We start from the raw sequence: 14,004 nt of genomic DNA on the forward strand, positions 1-14,004 counted from the left end.
TTTCCATTTCACGATTCATTTCTGAAGGTTCCATTTTATTGTCACGGTTACAGAATCCTGTAATGGGAACTGCCCACTACATAAGAGATGATGCAAAAAAATTGTACTTCCCTCCACCAGCGTTTCTCAGCCTCAGCACTATTGACATCTTGGGCTGGATCATTCTTTGTAGTGGGGGATGTCCTGTGCATTGTAAGATGTTTAGCAGCATCTTTTGCCTCTACCTACTAGACGCCAGTAGCAGGTCCCTAGTTGTCACAGCCAAAAATGTCTCCAGACAATGCCAAATGTCCCCTGGGAGATAAAATCACCCCCGTTTGAGAATCACTGCCCTGCAAAACCTACAGGTATCCATCCATAGAGCGACTTGCTAAATGACCTTAAAAGAAGACATGAATTCTGCTCCTAAATACATCTTTGACCCCTAAAAATTAGTTAACCTTTCTCAGGCTTCCAGTTTCCTGATCTGAAGAAGGTAGAGAGTTGAGCTGAGTGCTCTCATTCAGCACTGACCTTCTGGGATTCTGCAGGTCAGAAGCTGCGATCTGGGACTTGGGTCTAGAATACAACTTGAAGGAAAGCAGATTCAGGGGAGAGAATTTGCAGTGACGGACACACCATGCATGCAGGCAAGAAAGCGGTAGGGAAATGTGTATATGAAGTGGGAAGAGACCCTGTGGCTGGAATGGTGAGAAGGAAGAAATGGTTGAGAAATGGGGAACTTACCAGAGGGGCCACTGCAAGACAGCCTTGAATTTGAAGCCTGTGGTTGGGAATTTAGATTTCTTTGGCACCCAACTCAGGACCAGGCGTCTAGTAGCTACCCACGCAGCATTTGAACAGAATCTAAGTGAACGTGGAAGGCCTTTGGTAACACAGAGAGGCAGGGGAGTGAGGCAGTAAGAGCAGGGCTCCAGCAACAGTCGGCCTGGTTCAAATCTCAGTTCTACTTACTACTTTCAGGCTCTGTCACCTGGGGCAAGTTTCTTAGCCTCTCTATGCTGCAGTTTCTTCTTCTGAGCAGCGAAGATAAATTTTCTACGGTTAAAGTAAGGATTGGATAAGTTCACATATATGAATGAGTATATATGTGGGTGTGTGGGGGTGTGGGTGTGTATATGTATATATATATATATATATATATATACACACACACACATATAGTAAAATTAGAACAGTTCCTAGTACACAATAAGTAGTAATGTGTTTGGTATTGTTATTACTAGTATTACTATTATTTGAGAACCAATAAAATACTTTTAGTATGCCTTGCATACTGCTTGACATACAATAGGTGATCAGAATGAATTAATGAAGATTTCTTAAAACATTAGCTCCTTAATACCCATCTATGATACTAGAACTTATCCCGTATCACCCTTCCCTAGTCCACGGTCCAAACTCAGATGCCCCAGAGCCAGACAGGAAACACCAATGAGTGGACCCAGCTGGAAGTGAGATAAGAGCTAGGCATATGTATGCCCCACATCAAAGTTTTCCAACTGTTTTCAAACCCTGTGCCAGTCCGCAGCATAGGTGCTAGGACTGCACTGGCCTAGAGTTTGCCCTTCTGCTCCCAAGCCCAGCATCTCTCCCTCCTTCCTGAAATTCTCTTCCTGGGCAGACTCCTGTGCTTCACAGCAGGGACAGAGTGTGGCTTTCTTTGTTGTGCTTTGAGAACCACTGGGCTGCTCTTAAATGAAAGTGTAAACTGGCAAATTCTTGGCCTTGTTTCTCCTCAAGCTGACCTCATCCAGGTGCCCAGTAAGCTGGGAAACTAGACGCATTTCTTTCCCAGCTGATCCACCTGGCTACAGTAATAAGTGTTTGCATGAAATTAGAGCAAAAACCAAGAAGCTAAAACGTCAGGATGGAGTCAGGGAGAAGAGCTGTTGCACAGTAAAGAGTAGTACGTGAACACCAGAAAACACGTGATAAACTCAGAGAATGTCCCTGCTTGGAGGCACCCAAGAGCTTGACTAGCCCAACACCCGCATTTTATAGATAAGGATACTGAAGCTGTCAGTGGAAATGTGATGTATCCAAGGTCACAGCTAATGGGTGGTACAGCCACGACTTAAACCAGTGGCCCTATTCCTGCCTTACCAGTTGCTTTCAGAACCATTACGTAGGCCCCTGTTCTGTAGGGTTCCTCTTTCTTGGCTAAATCTGGTCATGGCCTCAGAATCCTGCTTAACACCTTTACTCTAATCATCCAATGAATCAGAGTTTGCCCAAGATGAACCCCGTTCCATCCCTAGCTTAGGTGTTGTTCACAGACAACACAACATTACCCTGAATTCCTAAAGAGGTAGTGGGAGTGCTGACTCCTTGTAATGTTTCTCCTGCATTTCCGATGACTGACATAGGCCCACATCTTCTAGAAATTCATAGTCTGTGTCACATATCCCACATCTCCAGTTACGTATCTGTATTCAAACAGTACCTCCAGCATAGCAAGAGTAGATTCGTAGGCACCCTCTCACTGATTCCTCACAAAAACCTTGACACGTATGTACTTCTCTCCCATTTCATGAATATTTTTTTCTGCCACCCTTGGGCGAGTTCCAGGGTCGGCAGATAAATGACATCAGCATTGTCGTCTCGCTCCTGGATGTCAGAAAGCTCCACGCCCACAGAGAAATATGAAGGGATGGCGACTTGATCCGCAATTACTATTTTGAGTTAGTGTTGTACTCTCAACCCTAGGCAACTTCATTTCCAGTTACATAGTCACCTATGTAGCCAAACATCTTGCTTAATATCCTTCTCCATGACAGCCTGGGAGGGCAGGGCCCGTGTCTGGTCCACTTGCTGCGGGACCCCGGCACCTAACCCAGCGCCTGGCCTGTAGCTGGTGCTCAATACGTGGAATGAATGAATCATGGCACTTCGCTTAGCCTCTGAGGTTCTCCGGAGCCGAAATCTCATCCTATCGGCCCCTCTGTATTCCCAGGGTGTGGCTCGTGGCATTCGATAGTGTTGGATTCAGAGGAGTTGGCCTGGGACCAGGTGTGGGACTCCTCACCAACCCGAGTCTTACTTAGGCCTAACTTTGTGACGAGACAGGCCTGGTGACTTGGAGATAGAAGAGCCAAGTGACTTTGGGGCAGGTTACTTCACGCCTCTCGGTCTCTGTTTCCTCACCTGTGAAATGGGCGTGTGGAAACCTGCCTTTTGGGTTTAACGGTTTTGGCAGGAAGTGAGCATGGGCTCAGGAGTCAGACCACCTGGGTTGAACCAGGCCTTGCCACCTACAAGCTGTGTGGCCTTGGGCGGGTGACATAACCTCCATGCCTCTGTTTCTTCATCTGTAAAATGAACAGAACAGTGCCCAGTTTTGAGGGCCATGTTGAGGATGAGATGGGTTATTACATGTGAAATGCTTAGCACGTGGAAAGCTATCTATAAATGTCAGTTAGTAGTAGTAGTAGTATATTAACTAGAGTGTGTTGGGAAACTGTAAATATTTACTAAATATTTACTAAATATTTACCCCAGGCCACTGCCTCTGAGAGGGGTCTCGAAAGTTGCTCTGTCTCAGGTTGCCAGCCTGCTGGCGAGACCTTGATGAACAAGAATAGAAACACGGGGAAAGGGAAGTGAGAAGCCATGAGAGAAACCGCAGAACTTTCACAAGGCCCAGCAAACATGAGGCTGCAGGGAGGGCTGCGTTCTGGGAGGCCGGGCTCTGGGATAGCTGGAAATCGCCTCGGGGGGCCAAGGAAAGACCTGCCCTGGGACTGGAGGATTGTGTGGTTGGAGGATGGGGGAGGGGGAAGGGGGAGAGGGGAGATTCCAGATGGCCTGATTAAATCCCTAGAAAGAGGACCTGCAGTTATAAAATAATAGTATCGTAATAAATATGCCTCCCATGTATCAGGCAATTATGATCACACACTGTGCTGAGTGGTTCGAAAGTATCATCTCCTTTAATCCTCATTGCAGATATAGACGTTAAGTACTGGTGTTGTCAAGCCTGCTTTGCAGATAGAGAGACAGAGGCTTAGAGAGGTTAAGCTACCTGCCCAAGATAGCAAGTAAGAAGCCAAACAGGGATGTGGACTCTGGTGCTGGGGCCTGGGCTCTGCCTGCTGCGTAGGTGCACAGGCTTTGGTGTCAGACACTCAAACCTGGGCTTCAGCTTCCAGCAGTTCCTTCAAGGAGAGAATCCATTGAAGTGGTGGGAACCAAGCACTTTGTACAGCGCTTGGCATATAATGAGCGTGCAGTGAAGGGTAGCTTTTTTTATTACTGATGAGAAAGTCATGGTTATGGGAACAGCTTAGGCCTTTTGGAGTTCAGATCCCAGGGTCATGAGGAGTCCCTTTGGAAGCCCAGTGGTTGCCAGCACATCACTAAGAACTGAGCAGTACGGACTAGTCAGTGGGACTGACCCCGGATCCAGACTGTCTCAGTTCACATCCTGACTCCTCCTTACTAGCTGTGTGACAATGAGCAAATTAATTAACCTCTCTGTGCCTCATTTTCCTTATCTGTAAAATAGGTTAGTAATAATAATGCTTTCCTCATAAGGATATCATGAGAGTTAAACAAGTCAATATTTGTAAAAAAAAAAAAACCTTACAATATGCCTGGTCCATGGTCATTGCTTTCTAAGTCTTTGTTGGATAAGTAAAACATGTAATGTTAGTGTCCCTATTTTGCAGAGGAGAAAAATAAAGGAGATTGAGTAACCTGTGCAGCATTACCCAGGGAGTGAGGGCAGAGCCAAGCAGTGAACCCAGGCAGTCTGGCTTCTGAGCGCACACCCTGGGGGACGGGCTTAGCAGAGCTCCACTGGAGCTCAGGGATCCTGAGAGCTGCAGGTTACCTTCTCGTACCAGCGGGGTCAGGATTGGTCCTGGTGGTGGAGGAGGAAAGAGGGTGTGGGAGCCTGGCTGGGCGGGCCCATAGCATCCTGAGAGGCTCTGGCTTTTCTTGCTGTTGAACTGTTCCAGAAACTGTGCTTTCATCAAGTGTGACTCCCATTCCCCCCTCCCTCCCCAACCTGTGTCGTCATTTACAGTTTGCTTGCAGAAGCATACAGGACAGGAATGACAGCCCTTCTGGGGGCATGGTTTCCTCACTAGGAAAAGGACCGCCTTTATTCTGGTAGAATTTGTTAAATACAGTGTCTAATCTGAGACCTTAAGAAGTGCTATTCCTAAAACATTCTTTAGTCTCTGTGTCTCTGCATTTGCTTCTTTGAAATACAGTGTATTTTCTCCAGTCTGCACCTTGCTTTGTGATTTGTAATAATGATTATGGTATGAGATCTCTAACATTTAATGAGAGCTGTGTGCCAAGCTCTGTTCTCTTCCACACGCTGTACGTGGCTTATCTCATTTAATCCACACCCAAAATCCTATAAGGAAGGTATCGTTACTAAAAGCTCATTTTACAGATGAGAAAACTGAATAACACAGAGGTTAAATAACTTGCCCCAAGGTCACGTAGCTGCTAAACAGTAGAGCTGGGAAAACCAGGGTTCATGCTCGTAACTTCGGTGCTAGCTTTTAAAATTCATAAATGCATAAAATGTGTCTGACGCCTCACCAGCTTGCATTTGTCACTTGGACTGCATCAAGATATCAGCAGAATGTGTCAGCTCTCAGCTCAACGCCGCCTCCTTCCCCGGGGGAGAAAAGGCAGTGCAATCACTGCTGTCCTCAGGCCTGCAGGCCTCCTGGAAAACATCTTTCTGAAGTCATGTTCCTGAAGTAGTGGGAAATATTGAACGAGTCTCTTGGGGCCGGGGTCCTTGAGAAGTCAGAGAAATTGACCACCTTGGTAGCTGACCACTCTTACTTAAATTGATCAGATTTTTTTATGGCATCATTGAAAGCCACTCAGAGGGAAAAACCACAAAGTTGATCACCTTCTAGTGAAGCCCCAGGTGACCGGCTTAATAGATTTCTACATAAATAAGTCCTGTACTTAGGCAGGCATGCTCATTTGTCCAGGCCACGGGGAACCTGCTGGTCTTCCGGGGCAGATCCCTCAGAGACTTTCCAGAAAGAGTAAATGGAGCTCTGAGTCGTGTCTGCAAGAATGCTGCAGGAATTAAGACTTTGCAGAGTTAAATTTTCTAACAAACCCAGTTGAACAGAAAGCCACATTTTCACATACCGCTATGGAAGATGTTTCTTACCTGTTTCAGTTTGCTGGCCTGCACTGGCTGGCAGAATTCAGTAACCAGAACCATTCCTTACTTTGTATGGCCGAGGGATTCTTGATGAACAGACGTTTCCTGGGGTCTGCTCTCAAGAATGAACAGTGGGTTGTGCGTGGATCACACATCTGTTAATGCCGTTATGCTTCAGGCGCTGTTGGGGATACGACAGACAATAAGGTAGATGTGGTCCTGCCCCCAGGAGGCTGACATTCTCATGGAAAAAAACCCAAAAAACAAAAAAACAAGCTTTTTACAAGTGAAAAAATAAATTAATAAAATAGTCACAGACTTTGAAAGGTGCCACGAAGGAGACAGATGAAATTGACCTGGAGCCACGGTGTACAGAGATAGGGGAGAAACTTACCTCCTTTAGATGGTCAGAGAAGACATCCTTTGGACATGACCTCCAGGCTCACACTTGAGGGGAGAGAAGGAGTCAGCCCTGCAAAGAGCCAGGGGAAGGGCATTCTAGCCAGGGGGAACAGCAGGAGTAAAGTCCTCCGGGCAGGACAGACGTTGGCCAGCTGAAGGTACAGAAGAGAGAGGAGAATTGCTCATACAGAGTGAAGGAGGCAGGGAAGTGCTGGAGAGCAGGGCCGGGCCGGTACCCCAGAGCCCGGCAGGCCATGCGTGGAGAGCCGGATTCTATTCTCAGTACATGGGAAGGCATTGAAAGGTGTTAAGCAGAGGCAGAACATGGTCCTATAGACTTTTTTTTTCCTTGGCCATGCTCCATGGCTTGTGGGATCTTAGTTCCCTGACCAGGGATTGAACCCGGGCCCTCGGCAGTGAGAGCGCAAACCACTGGACCACCAGGGAATTCCCCTTATAGACGTTTTAAGTTCACTCTCACCTTGTGTAAGAGACTGGTTTGGATAGAGAGAAGAGTCAAATCACACGGAAAACTTTTTTCAAATTTATTTTATTTATTTATTTTTTGGCTGCGTTGGGTCTTCGTTGCTGTGCACGGGCTTTCTCTAGTTGTGGCGAGCAGGGGCTACTCTTCGTTGTGGTGCATGGGCTTCTGATGTTGTGGAGCACGGGTTCTAGGCACGTGGGCTTCAGTAGTTGTGGCATGTGGGCTCAGTAGTTATGGCACATGGGCTTAGTTGCTCCACGGCATGTGGGATCTTCCCAGCCCAGGGATTGAACCCGTGTCCCCTGCATTGGCAGGCGAATTCTTAACCACTGTGCCACCAGGGAAGTCCCTCACACAGAAAACTTTTATTAAAGCATTTCAAAATACAACTTTCCAATATATAAAAGTCTAAACAACTGTCCTTTCCCAGCCCTCCCCTGCTAATGACCCAAGCCAAAGCACTGTCACGAGAATTCGTCATCACAAACTCTTATGCCTATGCTTGGTGCAAGGCAGTCCTTGTTTGTCAGCAGCTGTCTAGGATATCACAGGCCTAAGAATTAAAATATGCCCAGACCTGAAAGTCTCTGCACTATGAGCACTTTAATAGGACTGAAATTATGACCTCTAGGCAAGAGATGCTGGTGTTGTATGGACACCAAGGGGGGAAAGCAGGAGTGGGGAGGTGGGATGAATTGGGAGATTGAGATTGACGTATATACACTAATATGTATAAAAGAGATAACTAATAAGAACCTGCTGTATCGCCCAGGGGACTCTACTTCACTTCGCTGTATGGTAGAAACTAACACAACGTTGTAAAACAACCATTCCCCCCCCCCCAAAAAAAAGATGCTGGTGTTTAGAAGCAGGGTACGGGTGGTGGAGGTGGAGAGAAGCGGGCGGATTTGGGATTTGGGTGGGAACATTAACAGCTGATGGAATGAATATGGGCATGAGAGAAGGTTCTGGCCTGAGCGCCTTGGGTGGACGGTGATGCCATTTACGGAGATGGGATGACTGGAGGACAAGGACGGAGGGTGGGGATGGACATAGAAACCTCCATTCTGGACGGGCCCAATTTGAGGGTCTGAGAGCCATCCAAGCAGCTTGGTCCAGTAGACGGTTGTATATGCCAGCATGATGGAGAAGTACCAGTGTCAGGCCGGGGTCTCAGATCAGCCAGGTCAGATCCTGGCTCGCCGCGTACCAGCCCTGTGACTTGGACAGTTTCCTCATCTCTGGAACGGGGCTCCCAATATCACCTACATTGTGGGCTTGTTGTACTGATCGTATGAGTTAATATGTGGGAAGAGCTTAGATTTCAATAGTCAGTATTCAATAAGTGTTGGATTCCTATAATAACAATTATCATCATCATCATCATCATCTTAGCGACAGTAATTTCTTGCCATTTCTCTCTTTCTAATTAAAATCAAGGACCTTTGTAGCTGGTAAACACTTCTCCTGCTGTTCCAGGAATTATCACTTTACCAGTCTGGGAGCTCCGTGAACACGGGGTAGGGTCTGTGTCTCTCCTCCATAACCTCCCCTCCTGGTGCCCACACGCAGGATGTTCCGCAGTAACCCTCATCCAGTCACATGGAATTTAGCGTGATTCCAGAAAAGATGCTTATTTGAGAGAATCAATCAGGCATTGAAGAGAGCAGAAGGGGCTTGGACACAGACGGGAGAGAGGAAATTGCAAATTCAGTGACGGTGACGATTCACAGCATCTTTGCTCCCCAAGAAGGAGGCTCTTGATTTCACAGAGCAACCTCTTCCAGAATTAGTTAGTGGTCTGTTAGAAGAAAGGTTTCCCTTCCAATGAGTCAAATCAGATACCTCCCCAAGATTTGCACACACACACCCCCATCAAGGCTCCAGACACCTCGGTGTGACACCTGCAGGCCCCCGTCTCTCCCTCTCCGGAAGCCTCTGTGATGTGTGCCCCAGGATCTCACCCTGTTGCTCTCACCTTCTTCTCTCTGTTGTGTTCATTTTGCCTGAAGCATCTGCCTTAACCAGTTTCGGGAGAACATGGGTCCCTTAGATGCAGCCCACTGCCACACCAAGCACCTCCCCTCTTCCCCTGGAGATGGGTGCTGTCTACATTCAGTGAGATCCATGATCTCACCGTGTGCTCTTTTCAAATCATGGCACGTGGCTCTGCCCTTTCCCAGATTTATTTTTTTAAGTTAAATTTCAATTTCAGATAAACAGTGAATAATGTTCTAGTATAAGTTTGTGTCACTCAGTATTTGCTAAAGTATATTTATTTGCTAAATCTGGCCACCGTAGCTGTAAGAATCCCAAGTCCAAATTCCCATGAACTGGACCAAGAAGCCCTAGGGCACAGCCCCATTATGTGTCCTTAGAAGTTCACATCTTGGGTGCTGATGCCATGGTCTAAAGCCAGACCCGGAGTCTTCAGCCCTCCCCTACCCACACCTGGAGAGCTCTCAGGCTTCCTCGGAGAGTCTTCCAACTGAGGTAGTCTTGGCTCCCCGACCTAACATGAAAAGGTCTAATCCTGGAGTCCAGGGTCCAGGTCCAAGTCTCCTAAATACCTTTCTTAGTTCCTCCCAGGGCTGTCATACAAACAAGCCCTCGGATGGCCTGGCCTGACACGCAGTTCCTGAAGCATGTATGCAGATTAGACCCCACGTCAACACCAAGCTTCCTCTTTCTCTGGATTCCACCGTCACTGCATCAGCGCCCTCTGGTCCTCTAAGAGCCCTAACATCTCCTGTGACTGTGTTCCTATTTCCGGACAGCCTTCCTCCAAGGCTCCTTTGCCAGCTGAGATGATTGATAGGTCAGGAACCCAGTGAAGAGTCACGGGCACACTCATCCCACGTGATTCCTAAGGTTCCCTCTGTTCTTCATCCCTCAGGTCCTCTGCCCCAGATCCTAGCCGTTCTGAGGAGCCTTAGTGCCATAAACTTTCAGAACAACAGTCCGTCTCATTTCCTTCAAGGATTAACAAGAAGCTAGTTCCCTGGCAAAGTTAACCCTTCCTCACACCAGAAAGTGGGTTATTTAGAGGCAGGAGTGGAACCAGGAATTCTGGAGCCCTGGCTCCTTTCCTGGGTATCCATGCCCAGCATTAGCAAAGAGCAGGAATATGAAGGGGTCCGGGACAGCACAGACTCCTGATGATGCAGGGCGTGTAGCTCACCAGCCTGAGGACAAGGGCCATCGCCTGAGAAATGGGCACCTGCTCGTAGAAAAATGGAATCTTCGTCCTCTGCTCCGTCCCAGCACCCACTACCTTCACTCAGCCCCTTGTCACTTCACACTTGGGCAGTGACTTCTTTCTGTTTGGCTGTTTCTTTTAGCACTAACATCTCCCCACCTCTAGGGTCAGCTCCCCTCAAATCCATCCTCCACGGTCTCCCAGAGTTGGCCATCCAACCGTATCACTCCCCTGCCTGCTTAGAAACCTTCAGTGGCTCTTACGGGTAAAGTCTTAGGATTAAGTAAAGTTCCCCACCCTCAGCTTCTGGCCCTCTGCCTGGAAGTTTATGCCCCAGAAACACTAAAACCTCCATAGTTAGCTCTCAGAGCCCGCCACGTCTCGTGTCCATACCTTTGCTCATGCAAGCCCTGCTCCAAGTTCTCCTACCCTCTGTCCCTCTCTCTCCTTATTTAAGACACAGTTCAGTCTGTCATACAGAGTGAAGTAAGTCAGAAAGAGAAAAACAAATACCGTATGCTAATGCACATATATGGAATCTAAAAAAGACGGTACTGATGAACCTAGTGGCGAGGCAGGAATAAAGACGGAGATGTAGAGAACGGACTTGAGGACACAGGTGGGGGAAGGGGAAGCTGGAATGAAGTGAGAGAGTAGCATGGACATATATACACTACCAAACGTAAAATAGATAGCTAGTGGGAAGCAGCCGCATAGCACAGAGAGATCAGCTCTGTGCTTTGTGACTACCTACAGGGGTGAAATAGGGAGGGTGGGAGGGAGATGCAACAGGAAGGAGATATGGGGATATATGTAAAGCTGATTCACTTTGTTATAAAGCAGAAACTAACACACCACAGTAAAGCAATTATACTCCAATAAAGATATATATTTTTAAAAAGACAAAGCTCAGGGGTCACCTTCCCCAGGAAGCCTTGCTGGATCCCCTAGGCTCTGTTGGTGTGTGTCTCTGAACACCTCAATCACTGCAATTGCCACATGGCATTATGGTTGCCAGGGCCTGTGCCCTCTCCCCTTCCAGGCATTGTGCGCCTCTTGCAAACAGGTTCTCAGTAAATGCTTGGTGATTTGATTTGACAATTCACCATAAGAAGGAAGTAACATCCTTTGCAAGTGTAGTTTGTATCCCCTTCTTGAATTCCTTGATTCTCCTCCCCACCCTTCCCTAACCTGGCTCACTTCGCCCAACTGGCTCGGTTAGTTTCCAAAGCATCTCACCACTAGTACTCTTATTTCATCTTGCCAGGTCTCCGCCCTGCTTCCACTTTGAAAGTAGAGACTCCAGCCATTCTGTGTTCACTCGGCTAACGTTTTTAACACCTCCATGTGCTGGGTGCTGTCTGGACTGTGATGCAGAGACTTGCTGGACAAGGTCCCTGCTCTCAGAAGTCCCCAGCCTGGAGGGGAAGTCAGACAAGGAAAGAGGCAAATAGTAGTATATGCTGTGATGGGGGGACGGGGGGACACAGTATATACCCAGGTCAGCTCTCCACAGACTGCCTTGGGCTCCCATCCCAGCTCACTGCTTTTTGCTGTGTGGCCTTGGGCAAGTCCCTTATCTGTGTCTGTTTCCCATGGTTAAAAGAGAGGGTAATGATAGTACTTACCTCTTAGGGTTATGTGGGGAGTAAACGAATTAACTCATGTAAAGAGTTTAACCATAGTGAACAGTCAGTAAATATTAGCCATTATTATTCTTAGCTCAATATGCTGTGGGAGCAGAGGAGAGATAAGACAGATAAGCGGCAGTTCTAAAGGACAAGGATCAAGAGATATCCACATTCTAACTGGAGCCCAGAAACAAGCAATTGACATGAAAAGCAAATGGAAAGTCTCCTTGGTGCTTCCTAACTCGAGAGCCAGTCCTGGCGAAGCTGCTGCACACACCTGACCATCTCTCCCTTCCTTAGGGCCGACGACTGCTTTTGCGCTTCTCGGAAGCTGGACGCAGTGGCCATCGAAGCCAAGTTTAAGCAGGACCTGGGTTTCCGGATGCTGAACTGTGGGCGGACGGACCTGGTGAAGCAGGCAGTGTCTCTCCTGGGGCCCGATGGGATCAACACCATGAGCGAACAGGTACAGGGTCCTCGGAGTGTCTGAACAGGCACCCCACCTCCACCATGTGCCCTGCCCCAGGGCAGGATGGAAACAGCAGGCACTGAACAGAGGCTCCCCCTTCTGGTGACGTGGGGTGATTGTGTTGTTGTTGTTGTCTTTTTTTTTTTAAGTTTTTAAAATATCTTATAAAAATATCCTTGTTCATCTGTACAGAAGTTGCACGTGATCCTTGCAGCTGAAATGGAAAATAGAGAAAAATAGACCTATTCCAGAAAGGAAATCATACCATCATCATCCACCATCATTTATATTTAGCTTGTGTCCTTCAAGCCCTTTTTCCAGCATAGTTAAAATTAGTTCTCTGCATCACAGAACAAATCCAAGCAGATTTTCACCAAACTTTCAGGGTGTGTTTAAGATACACAAAAGTCATTCTGAGGGACCCTAGGGAGACACCTCAGAGACAGGCAGCCATCCCCCAAACCACTGACACAGGTACAGTGAGAGGCTTGTGTATCTATCAGGGAGACACCCCGGGTGGGTGAAGATGTCACGGATGGAGAAAACAAACAGCAGCTTTCAATGTGAGCCCCAGATGGAAAGTCACAAAGGACAAATGGAATTGCTTCTCACATGGGCAGCTCATGCAGCAAGTTCCAGGGAAGGGATAACAGCTAATAATTTTCTTGAGCAACACAAAGGAGCCGTAATACACACACACACACACACACACACACACACACACACACACACATACACACACACACACACACACACACACATTATTTTTTAAGAACAAGGATTTATTATCTTTCTGGTTTTGGTATTTTGTATTAAAGATACTTTGCAGTATCATTAAATATTCTTTTTTTTAACTCACTCTTAATGGCTACATAAAATGGTCATATTATTTGTTCAGTGAACCATACCTCAGTTGTTGAATACTTAGATTGTTTCTAATTACTTATATCAGTAATGCTGAGCTACATATACTTACACAAACCTTTGTTCAAATCTCTGATTATTTCATTAGGGAACTTTTTTTTAAGTGGAAATAGTCACTCAAATGCATCAACTTACCTTAAAGTTTTTGATCTCAAATTACTTTCCCAGAGACTGTTTCCTTGTACACACTCTCCAACTATTTATGTGTACCCTGTTAATTTTTTACTTAATTTAATTATCTTTTGCCTGTTTTTCGTTAGAGCTTAAGTGTTTTTCTTCTTTATTTCAAAGAGCTCTTTACATATTAGACATATAACCCTCTGTTACAATATGACAAATATGTCTCAATTTATTGTTTACCTCTTAATTTTGTTTATGTTTTCAATTGCGTGTCCTCAACACTATAATGATTTTCTTTTGTGATTTCTTCCATTACTTTTATGCCTAGAAACAGATCCAGTTAGATGTCTTTTATGGTTTTAATTTTTTTCTCTATATCTCTAATCAAACTGGAAATGATTTTGGTGTATAGTGTGAGATAAGGCTCTAACCTGAACATTTTCCCAAATAGCCACCTTCACAACACTGTTTATTGAAAAATCTATCCCTTACTTCTGTTGGTTGTGGTACTTTGTAATAAGCAGGAATCGTGGGCAGATATGGAATTCCTGAAAGTCATTCCTCATTCCCTTGCCTTTTGCTTGTAAATGATAATGTCAAAGCTGACGTCGTGCTGGGGTCATA

The 14,004-nt window shown here is 46.5% G+C and overlaps 1 protein-coding gene across 2 annotated transcripts in view; it reads left to right on the forward strand.

Annotated features, from left to right (window-relative positions):
* Window positions 1-14,004, forward strand: part of ABTB3 (ankyrin repeat and BTB domain containing 3) — a 305,219-nt gene that overhangs the window by 248,333 nt on the left and 42,882 nt on the right. For both annotated transcript variants that reach the window (XM_060023901.1, XM_060023902.1), the window contains one exon: window positions 12,168-12,333. In XM_060023901.1, the coding sequence (XP_059879884.1) occupies window positions 12,168-12,333 (166 nt within the window). The remainder of the gene's footprint in view (window positions 1-12,167; window positions 12,334-14,004) is intronic.

This window comes from Delphinus delphis, chromosome 11 (genome assembly GCF_949987515.2).
Source record: "Delphinus delphis chromosome 11, mDelDel1.2, whole genome shotgun sequence".
Taxonomy (NCBI): domain Eukaryota; kingdom Metazoa; phylum Chordata; class Mammalia; order Artiodactyla; family Delphinidae; genus Delphinus; species Delphinus delphis.